Source organism: Mus pahari, chromosome 7, assembly GCF_900095145.1.
Source record: "Mus pahari chromosome 7, PAHARI_EIJ_v1.1, whole genome shotgun sequence".
Lineage (NCBI taxonomy): Eukaryota > Metazoa > Chordata > Mammalia > Rodentia > Muridae > Mus > Mus pahari.
In genome coordinates this window covers 68,248,055-68,270,782 of record NC_034596.1, presented here as the reverse complement: position 1 = coordinate 68,270,782, position 22,728 = coordinate 68,248,055, and the positions used below count along the sequence as shown (strand labels likewise).

At 40.0% G+C, this 22,728-nt stretch overlaps 1 protein-coding gene across 3 annotated transcripts in view; it reads right to left on the bottom strand.

The window, feature by feature from the left end:
- Nucleotides 1-22,728, bottom strand: part of Ppm1a (protein phosphatase, Mg2+/Mn2+ dependent 1A) — a 34,970-nt gene that overhangs the window by 2,619 nt on the left and 9,623 nt on the right. The window contains exons 2-5 of one of the 3 annotated variants that reach the window (XM_029540638.1): nucleotides 19,508-19,609; nucleotides 8,060-8,913; nucleotides 5,873-5,990; nucleotides 1,859-1,967 (exon numbers count right to left, since the gene is read on the bottom strand). In XM_029540638.1, the coding sequence (XP_029396498.1) occupies nucleotides 1,859-1,967; nucleotides 5,873-5,990; nucleotides 8,060-8,893 (1,061 nt within the window). In that variant the 5' untranslated portion in view covers nucleotides 8,894-8,913; nucleotides 19,508-19,609. Of the gene's footprint in view, nucleotides 1-1,858; nucleotides 1,968-5,872; nucleotides 5,991-8,059; nucleotides 8,914-9,555; nucleotides 9,654-19,507; nucleotides 19,610-22,728 lie in introns of those variants that run through there. The other 2 variants (XM_029540639.1, XM_021202144.1) reach the window with 2 other exon arrangements.

Sequence of the window (22,728 nt, the reverse complement as noted above, 5' to 3'; positions counted from 1 at the left end):
AAGGGACAAAATACCCTGTCCCCCAATCTACCTTAGAGGGTTAACAGATCAGCTGGTAAAAAAAAGAAAAAAAAAAAAAAAAAGTGTATCTCACAAGCGCAGGCCCGCCCCGGGACGCCGGCACCACATGGTGGTCTGAGTCTGTAACTTAGCACTAGCAGAGAGGCAGAGTTAAGTAGAGCCCTGGCCCTTACTGGTCAGCTAGCAATTGAGTTCTGGGGTCAAGTGAGAGTCCCAATGTCAAACCTAAGTAGAACAGCAGAGGAAGAGGTTGTCTACCTTACATAACCTCTGGCCTCTGAGTACATGTACTCAAACATATGCATATACGCATGCACACACACTAAAAAGTCTATATGGGGGCTGGAGAGATGGCTCAGTGGTTAAGAGCACCAACTGCTCTTCAGAAGGTCCTGAGTTCAAATCCCAGCAACGACATGATGGCCTGCAACCATCCTTAGTGAGATGTGACCCCCTCTTCTGGAATGTCTGAAGACAGCTATGATGTACTTACAATATAATAAATAAATAAGTTTAAAAAAAAAGTCTATATGGCCCTACTTCATGTTATACATGAAGTAATGTTATAATGAGAATTCATCATACATATTGTCTTTGCTTTTCTTAACATTTCTTTAAAAAAAAAAAAAAACAACTCCTACAAAAACCCTAAAATGTTGGATTCTTCTATAACAAGTATAGGAATTAGTTTTTATTTTATCTTAAAATCTGGCTATGTGTGGTAGGAGACAGCCTGGACCATACAAGGACTATACCAAATCTCAAAAAGAAGAGAAGAGAAGAGAGAGAAGAGGAGAGGAGAGGGGAGGGGAGGGGAGGGGAGAAGAGAAGAGAAGAGGAGAAGAAGAGGAGAAGAAGAGGAGAAGAGGAGGAGAAGAGGAGGAGAAGAGAAGAGAAGAGAAGAGAAGAGAAGAGAAGAGAAGAGAAGAGAAGAGAAGAGAAGAGAAGAGAAGAGAAGAGAAGAGAGAAGCAAAAACCAAAACAAGGAACAAAAACAAGGACATCCCTTTGATCCTCAAATGACAAAGTGCTTGCCTAGCAAGCGTGAGACTTTAGGTTTATTACTCAGTACCACATGCACATGCGTACGCGCACGTGCGCACGCACGCGCGCACACACACACACACACACACACACACACACATTATAGCCTTCTAAAATTGACTGGAAGCAACATTATAGACAGTCATAATCAGAGATGGTCATAGAATGACAAGTTTTCAAAAAACACAAGTTTGAATAGGAAGTTTTTCCAATCCCTGGTGAAATTATTGCAAAAACTATATAGCTAGATGTGCAAACTACAGAAAATTAAAGAAACGTTCACAATATCCCTTTGTGCAAAGCACTAAAATAAGAAAAAAACCAAAAACTTAAATTCCACAACGTATATTGTTAACTACAGATATATATATATATACTTAATATAATAGCTACCTCAAGTTAGTTATGGTTCTATGAAGCAATCAGAAGGGATGTGTCTACCCTTTCTGACAGTATTCACTAATCAACCATAAAATACTGGAAAATAAAGACGTGTAGAAAACATTGCCCAGATTGAAGACAACCTTTAAAGTGTTATAACCTTTAAAGGAAATCCTACCACCACTGTTATTATAGCCAATTACACTTTTGTAGTGTCATATAATTTCATTTAATTCACACTTTATCTCAATTATTCTTGGTTACCCAAGCTTCCACTAGTACAAGCACAAACAGTGACAGTCAAGTACTGGTCCTAAACAAGCATACTTCCTACTGGTGAAGATGCTTCAGACATCAGGAGCAAACACGGTTATCTACACACAAGGGCCAAGCGCATGCATGACATACTCACTTGCTTGCCAATTCACCCCCTGGTGGGAGGCTGGGGATGTTCTCACTGGCTAACGTGCGCATCACATGGACTAAGTCAGGGACGCCTTCCACCTGCTTCTTTATGATTTCTGGGAATCAGAAGTACTTTTTTTGTAAGTGTTATCAAAACTTAGGTTATCACAGACATTATTTGACTACGCCTGCTTGAGATTTTCTGAACTAGGATAAAATTAATCACTGATCCTCAAAAATTAAAGAACAAAGGATGAAGAAAAAGATGAAATATTTACTTCAATGAATAAAAATAGGACAAAAATGTAAAAAGAAAAACTATTCTTTAGTTATTAACTTGTTGTGTTACAAAATCAAGGACTTGTGTGTACAAATAAGGACTTCCTTTTTCAAGATGCTGACTAGATACTGCTGAGGAGATCAACTCCTAGCCTTACACTGGATACAAGTTTTCTGTACCCAATATAATACATTGCACATGTAACTCAAGACTTAACAAATCTTGACTTAAAAATCTGTAGGTGCAGAGCAATTTACATTTGTCTCTATCATTTTAACCTACATTTTTATATTTGCAACATGACTTAAATAGCATGCAAATTATATACCTGAGCATCACTCTGCAGACCCATTTTCCTCTAATGTGTCTTTAAAGGATAAAATATATAATGTATCTTTAGAGGATATAATATATAGACAAACACCATTCCCTCCTCTTTGTTACTTATGCAAGGCTTTAAATGAAAAAAGGTTTAAATTTCATGACAAAAATAAAGCTGTACAGATGCATTTAAAATTAGTCTCAAAGCATCCAGTTACTAGATATGCAGTACAGATGCAGTGTTATTCGTATCACAAAACATCCCAAGTTGTAAACAAAGAGCCTTACCCCGACTCTAAACTAAGTACAAGGCATCACTGGAAACAGCATACTTATTCTCAGTGCAAATTTCAGCTAAAGGCATTTGCAACTTTTTTGTTTCTAAATATCTACATTAAGAACTTTTCTTTGCCACCTAGGCAAGAAATTATCATTTTAGTTCTCCAAGTGTAAGCACCTTTGAAATTAACAATGCACATAAAAACTTTTCATTCTCTGACCAAGCCTCTAATTACTTCATAATTAAAGGCACAAGTTAAACAGACATTGCTACCCATAAAATCTCTTTAAATGGTTCACAATTGTCTTTCTAAAATAAAAGCCAAATTTTACCATGTATTAAATTATTGTATGCCTTCTTTTCCTTAAAACAAAACAAAACAAAATAAAGCAGTCTTAAATCTGAACAAAAAGCAAGGATCTCAGATTTGGTTTGCCAAGTTCCTTTATTGTGTAATCTTTAACATTTGGCATATTGATTTTCTACATGGTTCTAGTGCTGAAATCTACTATACAAAAATAAAGGGATTTGATGCTTACCTAAACTACACAAGTTCACAATCTAACACTGTAACACACAACACAGTGTCTACTAAGCCAATACAATCATTTCATTAGAGCTCTAGATACAAGAGAAATGAACACTGATGATAGATTTAACCAATGATGGTTTCAGTCCTAAATAAAAACCCCACTGTATCTGATGTAGCTTACATCTTCACGAAAATGTTAGGATATTTTAATTGTGAAGAATACAGGAAAAATATTTGAATAATAATAAAAGCTTTAGAAACAATTAGAATTATTTATTGTCTTATTTGGTGTGGGACAATCATTTAAACTGAACAATTACACTATCCCTCTTCCTTCGGCTTCTAGAAAATATTGAATGAGAAGAAAGTTCTTTTAATTGATCTTGGACTATACAATTTAACAGACTGTAAAAGACTTGGTACTTTCATAAAGAATATGTATTTCACGAATTCTCTTATGTTTCATGAACACAGACACAAACATAATCTGCTCTTCTCCACCTTCCTTAATAAAGTGCTCCCTCACATTAGCAACTTTTCAGGGAGCCAGGTCAGTAGCAGTGGTGGGAAGGTCACGCAGGTAGAATGATCTTAAACTGCCCAAGCACCACAGTCCCGCAGCACACTGCTTTCCTAAGGACTGGATCTTAACAACCACCCCGGTCAGGAAACACCCCAGTCAGGTCAGTGAAGGCAGACACACGGCACAGCAGGAGAAGGGAAGCATTATCCTTTGCAATGGTGGAGACACACAGGCCAAAAGTGTCGACAGCAAATCAATGAGGCTTAGTAGGGCCACAACAACTTAGTCAAGGCATGTGTCTAAAAAGGTATTTGGTGCTTGCTTTAGAAGCTGTGTATCTTCATTTAAGACATACATCATTTACAGTGCAAAGTCACATTCTATGCCTTTAAATAGCAGCAGCTTTAACGAACATCATTTTCTCTCTAGTTGCATCTTAATTTATGGCATATTACCTCCAACTGCATGTTAAAACACGTGAACATAGCAAAAATATTGACTATTAATGTAAACTCTGCCCAGGTGGCAACTCTCACTTGATAGTATGAAATATAAAACTTATAAAGTTATATGTATGTAGTGAATGTTTGATAATTCCACCAAAAACTTACTTTAAAATAAAGCACGCTTAAAGAGAAAAATAGCAATTCATTCCAAAAAGTGGATATCACTTCATAGTAAAAATACTAAGGTATTTATTATTTCTTTATACCAATAAAATATATGCTGCCCAGGTTAAAGTGCCAAGACATCAATAGGAACTTAACCCTATACATACTTTTTGGCTTCATATTTTTCTACCGATCAGCAATTTAGACCAATCACCCTGTAACATTCTAAGAATTTTTAACTTTACTGTTTTATCTACAAATAACATATTGAAATTACGTTAGATATAAAAAATTACAAGACCCTTAAAAATAGTGAGGAAAAATGCATTGACTAGTACACTCAATGACTGGAATACTAAACAGTACAACACAGACATTACCACACAAGGGGGGAGGGGAAGGACAAGACCTTCTCCAGTCTCTAGAAACAGACAACCAAAACCAAACATGATGCTAACCGGCAGATTACAAATGAAATCAAGCAACTGAAAGGGAGAAAATAAAAATTAAGATGCACACTAATTTTAATAATGAAGACACAATGAGATGCAAGAACATGGTAGATTGATGTTTGCATGCCAATTATGGTATTGGAAGAGTCAAACGCACTTTTTACATGGAAATGTTTCTGCTTATAGGGCCTACATGATCCATATGCATTGTATATGTCCACACAGTGAACCTAGTGTCTAGGAAGACAATGATTATACTTAGTGAATAAGNTTTATCAAAGATCATGTAAGGGCCGAGCTGTGCTTCAAGGGAAATACTTCCCTTCTGCGCAAGACCTTATATTTGGTTCCCAGTTCCAAAACCAAGTAACCAACAAGCCCCACCAACAAAAGATTAATTTCTCCAAATACTTAAAAGCATCGCTTTGTTTTAATCTAAAGTGATCTGNAGAGACATCAGACCCACACTCCTGGGCTGCAGGCTACTTTGATTCATCTGGGAATTCCTGCCAGGTCTTTGTTGTAAGCTCAAACTGCTCATGGCTTNGGAGTAAAGCCATGAACCAGCCGAAAGCAAAGTNTCAAAGCTGTGGGATCTGACAGTTGTTACTACACATTCCACCTTCACGTTCTCAAAACCAAAACCAACAAAACCAAACCACCCAAAATCCAACCAACCGAACATAGGTAATTAAAAATATTCCAGAGACTTGCAGTACATCTTTTCCGAGGAGAGGACTCTCAGGCTTGCCTGGCATGAACTTACACATGCCAGTGAGTTCAGCAAGAACCTTAGAGCCATGCATGCTTCAGTCACTTGGAAGTTTCCTAACCATAGTGCACAGGGCCCAAGGAACATAGCTACATAAATGGTTACTACACAATGTCCTTTCCACTTTTACACACTAAGTACTACATGCTAAAGGCATGTAATGGACTAAAACCTTTCTAAAAGGTTAGACTTTGTGTGGAAGGTTTTGTTTTTAAATAAAGCTACTTATTTATTTTTGTTAATGATCCACCTTCTACTCTGCTCTCCAGGTACTTGTCCAGCTCCGCCTCCTTCTTCACCGCCTCTGCCGAGACTTTTGGTGCACTTGGAAAACAGATCAAAATCACACTCATGTTGTCTCGACTTCCCTGGAAAGAAAAGGTCAAGAAAATATTTGATTTTCCTTCTATTTTTTTAAAAACCTTGATTATTTTTATAACTTGCCAACTGTAACTACACTGTTTATCTGTAAGGAGAATAGGCAGGTGTGTGGGAGGTCACCCCAGGTTACATCCACTGTGGGGGTATTCTTCGGTGGCCACTCTTGCTACCTACACTCCATGAAACATGGCAGAGACTGTCAGTGCTGGTCTTTACACTTCACAAATTTACACTGGTGTAGGGTTAATGCATGTTTCTGAAGTACAAATACCCACTCAAAAGGAAAACTAGATCAAGTTTATATTTTTTCATTCTTATACAGAGAACTCACTCTGTAGACCAGTCTGTCCTCAAACTCAGAGATCTGCCTACTTTTGCCTTGTGCTGAGATTAAAAGGTGTGTGCTACCATGTCTGGCCCGAACTTTATACATTTATAATCTATATTACATATAACTTATATAATAAATACTGACTTAATTTAGGAAGTGACTCCAAATTATTCAAGTTGCTGTATGAGAAATGATAGCCTTACACTGTCTTTGCTTTTAATATTTAATTTAGCTATATGATCTTATACCTATTAAACAAATTTGAATTTCAAAGACAGACTCTTATAAGTTATAAATATGGCAAATGCTAAGATACCGAATTATTCTCAAACAGCATAGAAAAAAGTATCATTTCAATAACTTATTAATATCCAAATCTAACAATTCACCAAGTTTTTATTTAGCTAGTATTACTTAATTCTCCAGTACTTTCCAGTGAACCTAGCAAAAGGCTGCAGAGCCACACAGAGTGGGACAAAGTCCGCATGCACCTTGCTCCGCACGCACCTTGCTCTTTGCTGTTGCTCAGGCCCCCGAGGTTCAGGAACTGACAGCACACTAGCAGGCTGTCACCCCGGTGCCCTTTGAACACTGAGGCTGGATGCTACATAGACTTTACTTCTGGCAGAATTAAGATTTTACGGATATATAAAATTCTGTTTTCCAGTAGTAAGTCATGGAACAGCACTGACAAAGTGAAACAGCATGGCAGAAACAAGTCAAGGACCCTCGTCTTGTAGTCTGGGTGGCTGCAATTTAAGTTGCATAACTGTAGAAGAGAGTGCCGAGTTCTCCAGGCAAGTCATGAGCATGCTGTGACTATGGATTTATTATCTATCAGTCTAGAGACTACACACATATACACACAAATCCTTGATAGTTGTTAGATATCGATAGTTTACAGCCTTCTAGAAGAGGTTGAGCAATTTGTTTAAGACTGAAGCGTACAAAAGTAACAGAGGTAGGCCTTGATCCTAGGTCTGTTTGACTCTTAAGTCCACAGAACCTTCTCGGACTTCAGCTTCCTTATCTGTAAAATAAAGGGGCTCAACTGGCTTATCTATGTACATGTTTCCACTGGATCAACAGCCCCAGACAGGGGTAATCTCTTTTCTTTTTATATAACAAACAAAAGCTTACCTCAAGTCATGGGTTCTCATACCAAGTCCTTCTGACTCCTTATCCAAGACTATTTTGTACTGCACCATACCCAATATTCATTCAATTCTTTTGTACAGATGCTCCACTCACTGAACTAGAGTTCCAAGGCACTTCTAGAACTTACAATACTGAGCCACAAACTTTCTCACACTCTTTCTCATGCACATGGATAGAATCTTTTTATCTCTAATATTCTTCTGTAGTACTTGGGGGCTGGAGACATGGTAAAGAGTGTTGGCTGCTCTTCCAGAGGTCCTGAGTTCAATTCCCAGCAGCCACATGGTGGCTCACAGCCATCTGTAATCCCTGTAATGTGACTCTCTGGTGTGCATGAGAATGAACACACACTCACACACGCACACGCGCACACACAGTAGATACAACTCTTGCACACACATGGTAGTAACTGGCTAATTTCTAAACTGTCCCTTTATTTTTACAGTTGGTAAAGAGTATCCTATTTTTGTGTCAAAAAATCGTTTTTGAGATCTCCAGGCTCCAAGATGATTACAGAGGAATAGTAACTAATGGCATAAAGTTGACTGAAGAAAAACATCTAGCTACCTTATACAAGCAGGTGTCGACTACTTCATTGCAAACTTTCTCAAGGTCATCAGTGACTTCAAGTCTGGATCTCACAAAGTCACAGAGCTCTTCGTTTCCCATGACATCCCAGATCCCATCACATGCAAGGATGATGAACTGATCATCTTCTTCAGATCTTTCGATATCATGGACTTCGGGCTCTGGTGAGACAAGCTGCTCTGTGGGACCTTTTCCATGGACACATTTGTAATCGAAATCCCCAAGGGCCCTCGATACAGCCAGAGAGCCATTGACACGCTGAATCATCACTGAGCCCCCTGCATTCTGAATTCGTTCTTTTTCCAGTGGATTACTTGGTTTATGGTCTTGTGTGAAGAAGTGAACTTTTCTATTCCTACAAAGTAAACCTCTCGAGTCTCCACAGTTAATGAAATAAGTATGTTGGGGAGAGATTAAGACACCCACAGCTGTTGACCCACTTCTATCTGCACCATGTTTCTTCTCTGACATAACTCTCATGTGTTCATCAATCTCCAGAAACCCTGTTCTGATTCCATTCTTTACATTCTCCACAGAAGGTGCTCCTGCAGACCCTCTAAAATCCTGGTTATTGGTGATGTGATCTAACAAGTGCTCACAGCAGTATTTGGCAACCTGAGAACCAGCATGCCCATCATATACAGCAAAGAATGACCATGTCTCAAGTCCACTTGGCAAACCGATCACAGCCGTGTGTGCGTCCTCCATTTCGACTCGCCAACCTTGCATGCTGCTTAGGCCGTATCGTAACCCATTCCCCTGCCCCTGGGCATTATGCTTCTCCATCTTTGGCTTGTCTAAAAATGCTCCCATTATGACTTGATCCTCTAGGTCTGTAAAGGAAGAGAAATGAGAAAGTAAGTAATTGTCTTTGAAACAAAACATGCCCAACACTACCCAGAATCTATAAGCTACAAGGAAGCTGGAAAAACTCACAGGCTGTACCTACGAGCATTGTGTTGCTGACTTGGAATGCAGAGATTAACAAGAAGGGAAAGGCTGATCAAGTATGGCTCAACTAGACAAGTGGAGGGAACTGAATCAGCAGGGAAAGGAGAGCCTGTATGCTTCTCTGTGATCCCAAAGAGACCCAGTAGTGACTGTTAACTTACATGAACCAGCAAGATTTCAGCATGCACTCAAGATGCGCAGTCTTGCAATTACTTTTTGTCAATCAAGAAAAAGACAAATTGGGGCTGGAGAGATGGCTCAGTGGTTAAGAACACCAACTGCTCTTCCAGAGGTCCTGAGCTCAATTCCCAGCAACCACATGGTGGCTCACAACCATCTGTAAGAGGATCTGATGCCCTCTTCTGGCCTGTGGATGTATATGCAGCAGAGCACTCATACTAATAAAAATAAATCAATATATCTTAGAAAGAAAGAAAGAAAGAAAGAAAGAAAGAAAGAAAGAAAGAAAGAAAGAAAGAAAAGAAAGAAAGAAAGAAAGAGACAAATCAATTCATAGAACATACAAGTATCTACTACTTCAGGAACCTCGGCTGAGTACTCAGGATGAATTTTCAGAGTTTGATTCCAAGCTATTTAGTTTTCTTTCTACAATTAGAAACCTCTGTAAAAGCAAAAAAGCAATTACTCACACTGGTCTAAATTTTCAGTGTCTTTGTTTAAACCCTTGCACATTCATCCTCCTTAGCTAGAATCCCCTGGCAAACCTCTTCACTACCAGAAAAGCTCCACCTGTATCTATCCTTTACCGCCTACTCCAGATTCTACTTCCTTTATCATACTTGTCAGTCTTTGACAAGACCAGTCAATTATTAAAGGAGTCAGCTTCAATTATCAAGTTGCAATACATTAGAGGACAAATTTTACTACCCAGAATGTAACAAAGTTCATCTGATAATTAAACTAATAGTAATAACATGTGTCATTGTGCTCTGAAGGCCCTAGGAATAAATCATAAAAGAGATTCAAAGGGTCTAGGTCGGCTCATCTAATCCTTTGCCAAGACTCAGCCAGATCCATGGTCTGGAATGGACTTACATAGGCAGACACAGGTGGTCAATAGGTTGGTCCTTGCTCAAGCAACAGTTTAGTAATGTAGACTTCAGTCCAAGTAATCAAATGAGTCACTCACTAAAGAAAATCTTAAAGGAGGTTGAGGAGCTGTGTAAGGGTGAAAGGCAGTATCCAGGTCAATAAGCATGAAGTTCTCAAACTAGGGAATTCAAGAACCAGTAAGTGATAAACTCAGAGGAATGATAGGGGAAACCCCTTAAAGAAGTAAGGAATTTTGTTTTGCAGCAATCGCCCCCACACACACCTTTTCCTTTTGCTGACCAACTCATGCACAGGGAGAGAAAACTGAACTAATGTCTCCCAACTTCCACTTGTGTGCACACATACACACATACTATAAAATTCAAAAGATAAAATTTTTAAAATTTTCCATGTGATTTATAAGGCATATCAAAGCTGCAAAACCTGGGGGGTGGGGGTGGGAGGAATTGGATGGAGTACATAAGGTACAACGGGTTGTTAAAGGCCAGGTCTGCACCTCATGCCTATAATCCCAGTAGAGGCAGGTGATCCCCTCATCCCCTGCAAAAAATATTAAGGCAAAAGAAGCTAGTGGGTAAGAGCCAACAGGAAAAGTTGGCTCAGATCTAAAACTAGAAACAATGAAGAAGAAGTAAGCCTACCACTAGAAGTGGGGGGTGGGGTGGGGGGAGAAAGCTCAAATGGAAGTTCATTTAATAACAAGAAAAACCAGAAACCACTTACTCCTGCCCTAAGATTTTCCCCAACAACATCAAGCCCTAAAGAACACAAGCTCTGACATTAGACTGCTATGTAAAACTCTGGCTTACTTCTTAGTAACAGTGCGACCACAGTTAAGTATGAGGCCACTAACTTTTCTGAATTGTTTTCTTCATCTGTGCAATAAGGTGTTGTTAATCTTTTCTTTCTTCTCCCCCCACCTCCTTAAAAAGGACAGGGTCTCACTGTGTGACTCTGGCTGGCCTGACACTCCTGAGATCCACCTGCCTCAGCTCCTGGAGTGCTGGGATTAAAGGTGTGCACCATCATGCTCAGCTTTAGGTACTGATCTTATGGGAAGTACTAAATGTTCACTGCAGTTGGCATCATTTCTAACACACTATAAACACTTAATATAGTATAGCCGTTGTATTATTATACGGTGCTTATAGGATTGTTTTTCCACCAGTGGAAGGAATCAGCTGTAATGATGTTTCTTCTGGACAACAGATTTGTCTGCCACTTAGTAAAAAGCCTAACATAATCTACTTTTGGGGGGTGGTAGAAACTGAACAAGAGACTCATGCTAGGTTAAGTATTCTACCAATAAGCTACACATTTATCTCTTGTGTAATATACTTTAAACCATACTTTAATACATTAAAATGTAAAAAAAGTCATTTCTTGCCTAGCTGACAATATCCAAGGTTGGGAAGAATGTGAGGGAAACAAACTATAGTGATTCTCCTACTAACAGCAAAAGCTAGAAAATGCACATATGTGCAGCTCATTGATCCTAGTGACCTAGTCCAGCAGTGTGCTAATAATGGCAGATAATGCCCAGGTTTGAGTCACCTTTGTGGTCGTCTGTCCTGCATCTTACAGGCTGGAGTGAAGCAATAAAACTAAGCGAACACCTTTACTCCAAGCAAGCGTTCCAGATGTATACATGTATTAACAAGCTCAATTCATATGCCAGGATTCTTCCTAGAGTCAGTTAAAGAACCCAGAATACATCATCTTAAAGAAACGGTTCCATCTGACAAAGATAGTGTGTACAGTGACCATTTCTAAGCTATAGCAGACCTCGGAAATAAATAACCTGCTTCTGAAAAGGCAGAACACACAGTAAAGGGCTAGCACTCAACAACAGGCATTTGAGTCTATCACACTCCAACAAAAGGCAGTATCTGGAGTAATACAGCAAGGCAATTCTATGTACATAGGTTACGGCATATCAGCAAGGACAGTGCTGCAAACTCCAGGACCACAGGGACTTTGTGCACTTCAGCACTCAGAGCCTAACAGCAGAAACGCAATAGCACATTAGAGTATTAGTTTCTTTCTGGGAAGAGGAGACAGTATGGGTTTAGGAAGCAAGTCTGGCTCTCCTGAAGGGACAATGGGGCACAACTGTGCCACCACACCCGGCGTATATTCAACTCTTACAGTTACCAACAAGTCCAAAGAAAACCAACCCAAGACATGTTTTAAAAGCAAGTGGGATTCTCTTAAAAAGTAACCTACAGCCTACACCCTCACCTCTCAGCAACCAAACAAGATATTAGTGAGTTATTACAGGCTTAGAAGTAACATGGTGCCAAGTGGTGGTACGCCTTTGATCCCAGCACTCAGGAGGCAGAGGCAGGCGGATCTCTAGGAGTTCGAAGCCAGCCTGGTCTACAGTTGGTTCCAGGACGGTGAGTGTTACAAATAATCCTGTCCCCTCCCTGCCCCCCAAAGTAACATCTCATGTTTAATGGGTACAAGTGGGGGAGTGGTGCCAACTAAGCACTATTTACCAGTTTTATGAATGTATTAACATCTTCAAATCTTTATGCCAATATTGGCATATTATACCCCTACCTTACTAACAAACTGAGCCACTAAGTTCTCAACTAAAGGCCAAAAGCGACTTGCCTCATCTGGATGTTAATTCCCTTAGCTAGCCTGCCTAGCTAGCTGGAGTCGTGATTAAGATAACTTGGATGCCGGGCGTGGTGGCGCATGCCTTTAATCCCAGCAGAGGCAGGTGGATTTCTGAGTTCGAGGCCAGCCTGGTCTACAGAGTGAGTTCCAGGACAGCCAGGGCTATACAGAGAAACCCTGTCTCGAAAAACAAAAAACAAAAAAACAAAAAAAACAACAACAAAAAAGATAACTTGGATGACTATTTAGACTAACATCCCTCAGTTTCTCCATCTGTACAATGGATATATCAATACTGACCTTCTGAATGAAGGTCAAATCAGTCAGAGACCCTGGCAAAATGTCACTCTTTAATTAGTACTACATTCCTACTGAGAGATCACGTCTAGATGTTGATGTTGCCCAACAGAGACCCTGCTCTATCCTTTCAAAACAAGTGCATCACTTATTTACACTTATTTAACTGCCAATTAAATTAATTTCTCAAAATGAATGTAGGCAACTCAGAATCCTGAGTCTGAGTGATTTTCAGAAACCTGGGGGAACAGGCAGCTCTGTGCTATGGAAAACTGGGATGCTGACCATGGAACTGTCGTGTCAGAAAGTCTTCATAAGACTACGGCATACATCGATGGCTAACAGTATTTTACTTAGTCCAATCATTAATTGAACAGGGGTGTGGGGGTGGGGTGGGGAGGTAAGCTGCAAGGAGATTCATTAGGCCACAGAAGTTCACTCAGATTCTGGGTCTAACATCTACTTGGGTGCACTCTGAGACTCATCACAAGTATTAGCAGCTGGTCTGAATTTTAAAACAAAGCGCTACCTACAGTGAACATTGAGTCCTTTAAAATGAAACCAACCTCTAAACTGAGAACTTTTCACTTAACCACTGTCTGCTTTTTCCTGCAGTGCTAGGAACCAAGTCCAGGACCTAGTGTATGAAACACAGTCTATAGCAAAACTATATTCCTAATTCCTCAGCATTTGTCCCTGTCACTAGGCAAAGCTAAGGTAACTATCTACTAGTCAGGAGGCTTAATCCACTAAGAACCGAACTGAATAGGAATTTTAACAAGCTTCTTATCCTTTACTGTTGACCTTATAAGAAGTATAATAGCAAACATGGAAATAACTTGATTGCTCATTAAAAGGTAGAATAAATAAGTGGATACTATTTATACTACACTATACTATACCATACCATACTATACTATATATACTGAACATCCCTATGCAACCCCATATTAGCCCTTAAATAACAAAGTATTATCCATTTTGGGCAGTCTTTTAAAAAACTGAATCAAACTACATTTGTTTACCTGTAGACACAGTCTAATACAACAACTCCCCAAGTCTCTATGCCAGATAGACTGACATAAACACCGAGGAAAACGATGCTCTTAGCAAATAAAACCACATAATGCTTATGTCAAGCCCTGCTTGCTCTGGGCAGCAGTATTTTGTGTGGGTATTTATGGTAGGGTTTAGTGAGATTCAAGGACATTTAAGCATGAGATTCACTACTTAACTGGCACTGCCACAGGAAGTCAGGTCCTGGGCTTGGTTCCTAGCCCTGCAGGAAAATGCAGAGGTCTCTGATGAGCATTGAAATAGATATGGTTAGAAAAACGGGTATATCTGAAACAGATCTGCCTAGGAGAGCAACCTAAAGGTGGAAAAAACGTCACAGAGAGAAGAAATACACATAGTTAAGTGGCAAGAAGTTTCTCAGAGAAAGAGTGGGGGTGGAGAGGAGACGCCCACTAAAGGCATAGGAAGCAATGCACAACACGGCAAATCTGAGTTATATGCAGAAGGATGCAAAATGGAAATGTACTAGTGCCATCAGATTTTTACATAGCTCATCGGTGCTTATGTGTAGGTCAGCTGGCTTCTGGAGTATATATTGAATAGCATTAGGCAACACATGAACAGCTGCAGTTCAGTGAAGCAACACACACTGCTTGCAGTCACATCTCTGAAAAGGATAATTTAAACCACACAAAGCACTTTTAATTTCCCAAGCCATGATTAATTACGGCAGTTACCTTAAGGTTATCCATAGAAATGAAGGGGGGAAAAGTGCATAAAAAAACTAAAGCAAATTGGGAGTAAAGACCTTACAAGAAGGAGAACATAAAACCGAAACACATCTATATTTACAAATGTAATTCTGATATGACACTCCAATTCTACCCGCCATCACATGCACATGAAAATGAAGGGCCGCAGGCCTGTTAAAGACAACAGGAAGTGCTCAAGGTTCTGAGAGAACAAATGCAAAAACAAAAACCAGCTTCCACAGAAGGCAAGTGGAGTCACTGGAGTGAGCACATTCCTGCGATACTTGACTATTACCTAGACACAGCGAAACCGACTTCACACTAGAACTAGTCTAAAGTGCTTTGCACCACTAAAGTTTATAGTAATTTATTAAGTTAGCTGCGAGAACTATATAATGCCCAGATTTCAAGTGGTTCTACTGGCAATGATGGTAATCTGCATAAATTGCAATCAGCAACAGGAAAAAACTAGTGGGGACCCTTCACAAGAAGGGTCATAAGAAACTCAGTCTATATAATCCGGCCTGCCAGTTTAAATATCTTCCAAGGGGAAGATATGAATGGTGTCCAGATATTCTAGCAAGCTGAGAGTTAACTAGTCACACTATTTTGGGGTAAACAGAGAAAATTAGTAACCTTTAAGTAGAAAGCAGAAACAAAATTTGTGGAACCATCAAACTAGAAAAAATCTGGAAATTTCCTTCTACTGTGATAGATGGTGCTCTATACGGCAGCAGGAAAAGTCATCAATGAACTTACTCCATGGTAGATCCTGCATGGTACAAAACCACACTCTTAGGCAACATGTGCCCAGTGGGCCAATAACGCAGGACTCGGGGGCAATCAACTACTTTCTGCCTGAATCGGAGGCTTGTTCCACTGAGGGAAGTGATACCTCATCATAACCCTGGTCAAGAGCCCAGGGCTGAAGAGGTCATAACCCCAGGGCAGCAGAGCTTGAAGGACCCTGTCAGGGGCTACCTTAGAAAACACAGTTATTTACACTTCATAACAGTAGCAAAATTACAGTTAAGACACTGCAACTAAATTAACCCTATGATTGGGGATCACCACAACATGAGGAACTGTATAAGGCTGGCAGCACGGGGAAGCTTACTAGTGTAGTTTTGTTAAATAAATACTCTTGTCAAACTGCTTTTAAATATTTGTTTATAGCCACAGGCTAATGCTGCTTTGGTCTGGGTCTGGTCAGAGACACCTGTCTGCAGGGCGCATCAGTCAGAGCAGACAGATGACCTAGTCAGAGTGCTGAGAACAGCAGGTGTGACAGCCTCGCAGCGATCCTCCTGTAGTGTTCCCACCCTGCCCTCAGCCACTGTCAAACAGTGAGGAGGAGGAGGGGGAGGGGGAGGAAAGGATGCAAGAGTCAGAAGATGGGAGAGCTCTGTGAACCCAGCAGCAGCCATGGTTACCGAATAGGACCGAGCTAGCCAACACTAGCATAGATGGGAGTGGCTTTTTATACTTAGAAAAAGTTCGTAAACCTGTAAGGGGAGTGTTTATAGTGGCGTGGACTTCTGAGACAGGAGGGTCACACACTGAGGACAGCAAGGCCCTATACCAAAAACAAAATAACACAACAGCAACACCAACAAAAAATCCTGAAAGGCAGGCAATTTTAAGTACCTGCAATATATGAGACAAAACTTAACTTTCCTAAAACATGTCAAAGGCCCTTTGAAGACAAGAACTACTGAGTTATCATTTTCAGACGGAGTCTACCATAACCAGGGGTCTGGAGCTGGCTGGGGCCTAATCAGCCTGAAGGCCCATCCTCCAACATTCACCCCTAGGAAGAACACACATTTCAAAGAAAAGGAAATGGATAAAGGATAAGAGGCTGGTGAGACAGCTCAGCAGGTAAGAGCACTGACTGCTCTTCAGAAGGTCCTCAAAATTCAAATCCCAGCAACCACATAGTGGCACATTACCATCTGTACAGCTACACTGTACTCATATACATAAAATAAATTTTAAAAAAAGGATAAGAACAGGCAATTAAGTGAATAAATAAAACAAATAGATAATAAACACATGGAACAATGACCAACCTCACTAGTTATTATACACAAACTTATTTTTCACATATTACCTTCTTTTTTAAAAAAAGTCTTTTGGATTTATTTGTGTGTACAGGTGTTTTGTCTGAATGTATGCATGGGCACCACTTGTATGCTCAGTGCTCCTGGGTGTCCATCCCTTGCCTGAGTTCTTGGGGTGACCCAAGCCCAAGCATCTTACCTGAGTCATCTAACTACTGGCAAAGGAGTTTCGAGATTTTTGGGTTTTTTTTTGTTTTTAAGTATTTCATACAGATAGACTGGGATCAATCATTTTAAAGGATATACAAGCTAAATTAATGAATAACAAACAATCTGTAGATACAGGCTCAAAGGAATGTTAGGTGCAGTTATATTAACTCCCTATGCTTCCATGTTCCCTGGCTTGAGGCAATAGCAGAGTTCTCTAGAATGATTTGTTGCACAGATGCTCAAAGCCAGAAAAGTGTGGTACCTCATCTACAGTGAGCCAAATCTCATTTGGCAAATGTTCTTCTAACAGCTCACGTTTTCTAAATACTTTAGGGTTTTGGTTTTTTTTTTTTTTTAAGATTTATTTATTTATTATATGTAAGTACACTGTAGCTGACTTTAGACACTCCAGAAGAGGACATCAGATCTTGTTACAGATGGTTGTGAGCCACCATATGGTTGCTGGGATTTGAACTCGGGACCTTTGGAAGAGCAGTAGGGTGCTCTTACCCACTGAGCCATCTCACCAGCCCTTCTAAATACTTTAAATCAAAGAGAAATCTATGCTACCATATCCCCTGGAACTGGAGTTACAGATGACTGTGAGCCACCGTGTGGATGCTGGGCACACCTGTCTGTGCTAGTGACAGATTTTCCTGCATGGTCTATTAGTTGGCAGTTTACAAAGCCAATGTTTTAGGATGTAACACTAATTTCCTTCCCAGATTTATATTCTCAGATTTCTCGACTCAATTATTATTTTAAAACAAAAAGAAATAAAAACCAAACCAAACCAATGTAACCTGCAAGTTAAGTAGTTAAAAAAATCAATATTCTATAATATAGGTTCCTTATAAAAGTTAATGAGCCGGGCGTGGTAGCACACGCCTTTAATCCCAGCACTCGGGAGGCAGAGGCAGGAGGATTTGAGTTCGAGGCCAGCCTGGTCTACAAAGTGAGTTCCAGGACAGCCAAAGCTACACAGAGAAACCCTGTCTCGAAAAACCAAAAAAAAAAGTTAATGAAGATTTATATGGAAGTCTTTTACAAAGTATCCTTATTATTTAAAAAAATAGTATAAACATTATAAACCTGTTTCCAGTACAGGATCCATTTTAATCAGGCAACTTTAACTGTTAAGATAATTAACCTCAAAGAAAAACGAATCCTACTTGCTCTAAGAAAATACATCTCTACCACTTTGTCCTTAAAAAACAAAACAAAACAAAACAAAACAAAACTATATACAAAATATTCTGATACAAAGAACTAAATATTTGCAGGAAAATGTAAGAGATATTAAGTCAAATAATAACATGCCTTTAATCCCAGCACTCGGGATCAGGCAACTTGAACTGTTAAAATAATGTACCTCAAAAACAAACCCCACTTGCTCTAAGAAAATAAGAGAAGTCTTGGCATTTAAGACCCCTTGTTAGGAGGATTGTGAGATGGCTCAGTGGGTAAGAGCACCCGACTGCTCTTCCAAAGGTCCGGAGTTCAAATCCCAGCAACCACATGGTGGCTCATAACCATCCGTAACAAGATCTGACGCCCTCTTCTGGAGTGTCTGAAGATAGCTACAGTGTACTTACATATAATAAATAAATAAATCTTTAAAAAATAAAAAATAAAAAAGACCCCTTGTTAGGAGATGGCTTAGCAGTCAAGAGAACTGACTACTCTTGCAGAGAATCCAAGTTTTCCAATACCCACATGGAAGTCCACAACTATCTGTTGAACTCTGAGATCTGACACCCCCGACATACAGACATACAAGCAGACACTCACACATCCTCATTTCTCACACTGAGCCATTTTCTAAGTAGCTCTGTTTTGCTGGCCAATGACAGCTTCCCGACGCAGTACGGGCAGCATCCAGATTAGGCTTCCTCTAACATGGAAACCCAGAAGGGTGCTATTGAGCCCTCTGGGAGACTTCTCCAAAAACCTATTTCAAGTTTACTATATGGCTTTACTACTCTATGATGGTTCCAACCTGAATATCTTCGATAAGATTACTGTTCACCTTCAAAATTTCTACACAAGATTTTAGAAAAAGAAATCCTAAGGAAACTAAGTATCAGAAACTTATTTGGTTTATCACTGAAGTATGACTGATATTCATACAGCAAAGTTATTTTTTAAATTCACGCACCTTTTTTACCCCTTTTCACACTACATCTTTGTCTCAAGTGTCCTCTGCCTTCCCCATATTTCTCTCAGGGTCTCACTATGTGTAGCCCTGACTAGTATGGAACCTATGGGTATAGACCAGGCTGGCCTTTGCCTCTCTCTGCCTCCACACTTTGCTTATAGGTAGGTGTGCCCCAGACAGCCTAGCTTTGCCCTTCTCTTCAACAACCTCGCTTGTATTCTACTGTCCAAAATTCAGTGTCACTGCAATCTGAAAGCCACTGGAATCCTGTGCTTACCACTCTACTCTTCCACACCTCAAGCAATGGTCCTCCTCCACATCTTGCTTTCAAGATTGCCTTTCTGAACTTGGGCGGAAAGGAGCCCCAGAATCCTGACAGCTGCAAAGAGAAACACTTCAGTGAAACTTAGCAGAGCCTGGGTAGCAGGAAGTAGGGGGGGGGGGGGAACAAAGCAAAAGCCTCACGAAGACCAAAATGGTAGCATTTTTAAAAGGCGAGAAGTCACACAGTGACCATCAAAACGCACTAGAGGCCGATGCACCATTCAGTTATGTTAGAGACAAGTTCCATTCTTGATTTAATTTGGACACACTCTCTGAATTGGCATATTTTTTTCCCTAGTCAGACAAGAAAGAAGCAATTGTTATTTGGATGATCTTACCTATAACGTGTTCTCTTTTGAGCATTAATGATGTTTTCAACGGTTTAAAAAAAAAAGGGGGGGGGAAATCACTGGGCGGTGGTGGCGCACACCTTTAATCCCAGCACTTGGGAGGCAGAGGCAGGTGGATTTCTGAGTTCGAGGCTAACCTGGTCTACACTGTGAGTTCCAGGATAGCCAGGGCTACACAGAGAAACCCTGTCTTGAAAAATCAAAAAACACTATCACTATAGCTTTTCCTGCATTTCATTTTACATAAACTGGCTTTTAAAAATGGCCATAAGACTAGACATACTAATATGGAAAAGATCTGTATTTGTTTTTCTAAAGGAGAAAGAAATTATTGGAAAATTTCTCAGTTGCCCAATATTTCATTGTATAGCCTCAACTAAATGTTTACTTTTTACAATATTTACACCTTCCTTCAACAACAAAAAGCTTCAAATAATTCTAATGCAAATGAACCCCTGTATTAAATATGCCCCCAAATAAAAGCTGTAAAAAAAATTCAAGCAGGGCGTGGTGGCGCACAACTTTAATCCCAGCACTTGGGAGGCAGAGACAGGGGGATTGCTGAGTTTGAGGCCAGCCTGGTCTACAGAGTGAGTTCCAGGACAGCCAGGGCTACACAGAGAAACCCTGTCTTGAAAAAAAATATAAAAATATTTTATTATGATATTTATATATATATATATATATATATATATATATATATATATATATATATATCAAAATGCATCTAGAATCAACTAATTGAACCAACCAAAATAAGACAAAGGTCTACTATGCTAAAGGTCATTTTTCCAACCTCTAAAATATTGAGAGAATTAGTTCTTGCCAGACCAGGTAAAAAGGTACAGTATCCCAGCCAATCAGTTTGTCCAAATGTTGGCCAGTGTCAGCGTGCACAATACAGAACGTTGTTGCCTGTGTTTCCTAACGTGTTCAAAGCTATCTTCATCTTCTAGGCCTGTTGGGATTTTCATTGCCTAGTGTATAAGGTAACTGCCACAACTTATAAGTATCTCACACAATTTTCTAAAGGAAATTTTATAAGAATACCAAATAACTGCCTGAAAAAATATCTGAGCTAAATTTAGTTGAAAGGCTCTAGTGACTCTAAAAATTAGAGACTGACACATTTTCTCTAAGGATTATAGTCCTGACTTAAATGTCATAGAGCGACTTCCTCTGTTAACTTCTCTAAGAATGTTGATACATACAACCCCAGATGGCCTCATCTGCGGATTCAAATTCATCACTTTTGAATTTTAAACTATAACTAACCCCTAGGTTTTCTCATTTTTAATCCTTGCTTCAGAATGGAATCCAACAGCTGACTTCGTGGGCCCATCTACCCTTTCTTCTTTTGCTGAAAACAAGCCCCTCAACTCAACACCTTAAACATTTGCTAAAAACCTTGTATACTTAAGTCAAAAGAAGGGAGAAATGTAACTGCCTCATATATTTGAATAGCCTCACTTCAAATACATGGTCCAAAGGTACGCCAAGTCCCCACACCACTTTCTCTGTCTCAGGAGACGGATCTGACATTAGCCACCACGCTCAGAGAGGCATTCACTGTCAAAGCAGTCTCTTTATATTTAAGATTCATGAAGAGAAGATGACTCTGGGGCCAGTATTAAGCACAGGATAACACCCAATAGGGTACATGTGGAGGAAATGAACAGCAGCTGCCATCTTGACTTTCCCACTCTCAGCAGTGAATCTGCTCTACAAAGGAAGACATTCTCCTGGAAACTGGCCTGCCAGCAAACCGTGTCTTACCATTTCCATCCCGTTTATCCTGTAGAATGCATAGTTCATTCAGTTTCACTGCCACACAAACAAATAGGTCATATATAGGAAACCATTGAGCTGGCCATCGCAGTGTGCATGTAAAGTGGGAAGAGAGTAAGGCGGCAGGACCTTCTGAAATGAGTTGTTTAGAGCAGCCTGGACAGCCTAATGAGATCCCCATCCTAGGAAAACATCAAACTAGAGAGCTATAGGTGTAGTCATTAAAAATTCTTCTTATGGGCTGAAGAGATGGCTCACAGGTTGAGCACTGGCTGCTCTTCCATAAGTCCTGAGTTAAATTCCCAGAAACCACTTGGTGGGCTCACAACCATCTGTAATGAGATCTGGTGCCCTCTTCTGGTACGCAGGCATATATGCAGGCAGAACACTGCATACATAATACATCTTTGAAAAAAATTCTTTTTTATGAAAAGCCAAGAATAAGGCAATTCAGACATGACAAGGACTAACTATGGGAGCAGGAACCACTTCTCTGACACAGTATTAAAGCTGTAGTAGAAGAGCTACTTTCCTACTGCCAACAGCCGGTGCAGAGCCAGCAGTGCTATGACTGCATACATGCTGAATGACCCACAGCACAGGAAGCATGTTTGCAGACACAGCACACATCTGTCTCACATAGGCTAAGCTGTGGATTGACCGAGCGAGGTAAGGCTGCTAGCACTTGGAAGACCTATGCCTTCTGTACCTCAGTGGGAAGGCTCTAATATATTCCAAACCAGGGCAGGGCACTCCTCTCCCCCACCTCCACTCCCCAATTCTGAAGCACGAGGACAAGCAGCAAAGATGCTTTTCTAAAGTCTGACAAGCTTTGACAATTTTGCACAGAAAACAAGAACAAGACAAAATACATAGTTATGTTTTCCTTATTCTTTTGCTTCTGAATTCTGTTAACAATGGGAGGCAAACCATATCCTATAGATGTAATTACAAATCTGATTAAAGTTTCTACAAGTCATACTAAAGGAAGCAGCACTAGCCGGGCCTGGTGGCNCAGGCCTTTAATCCCAGCACT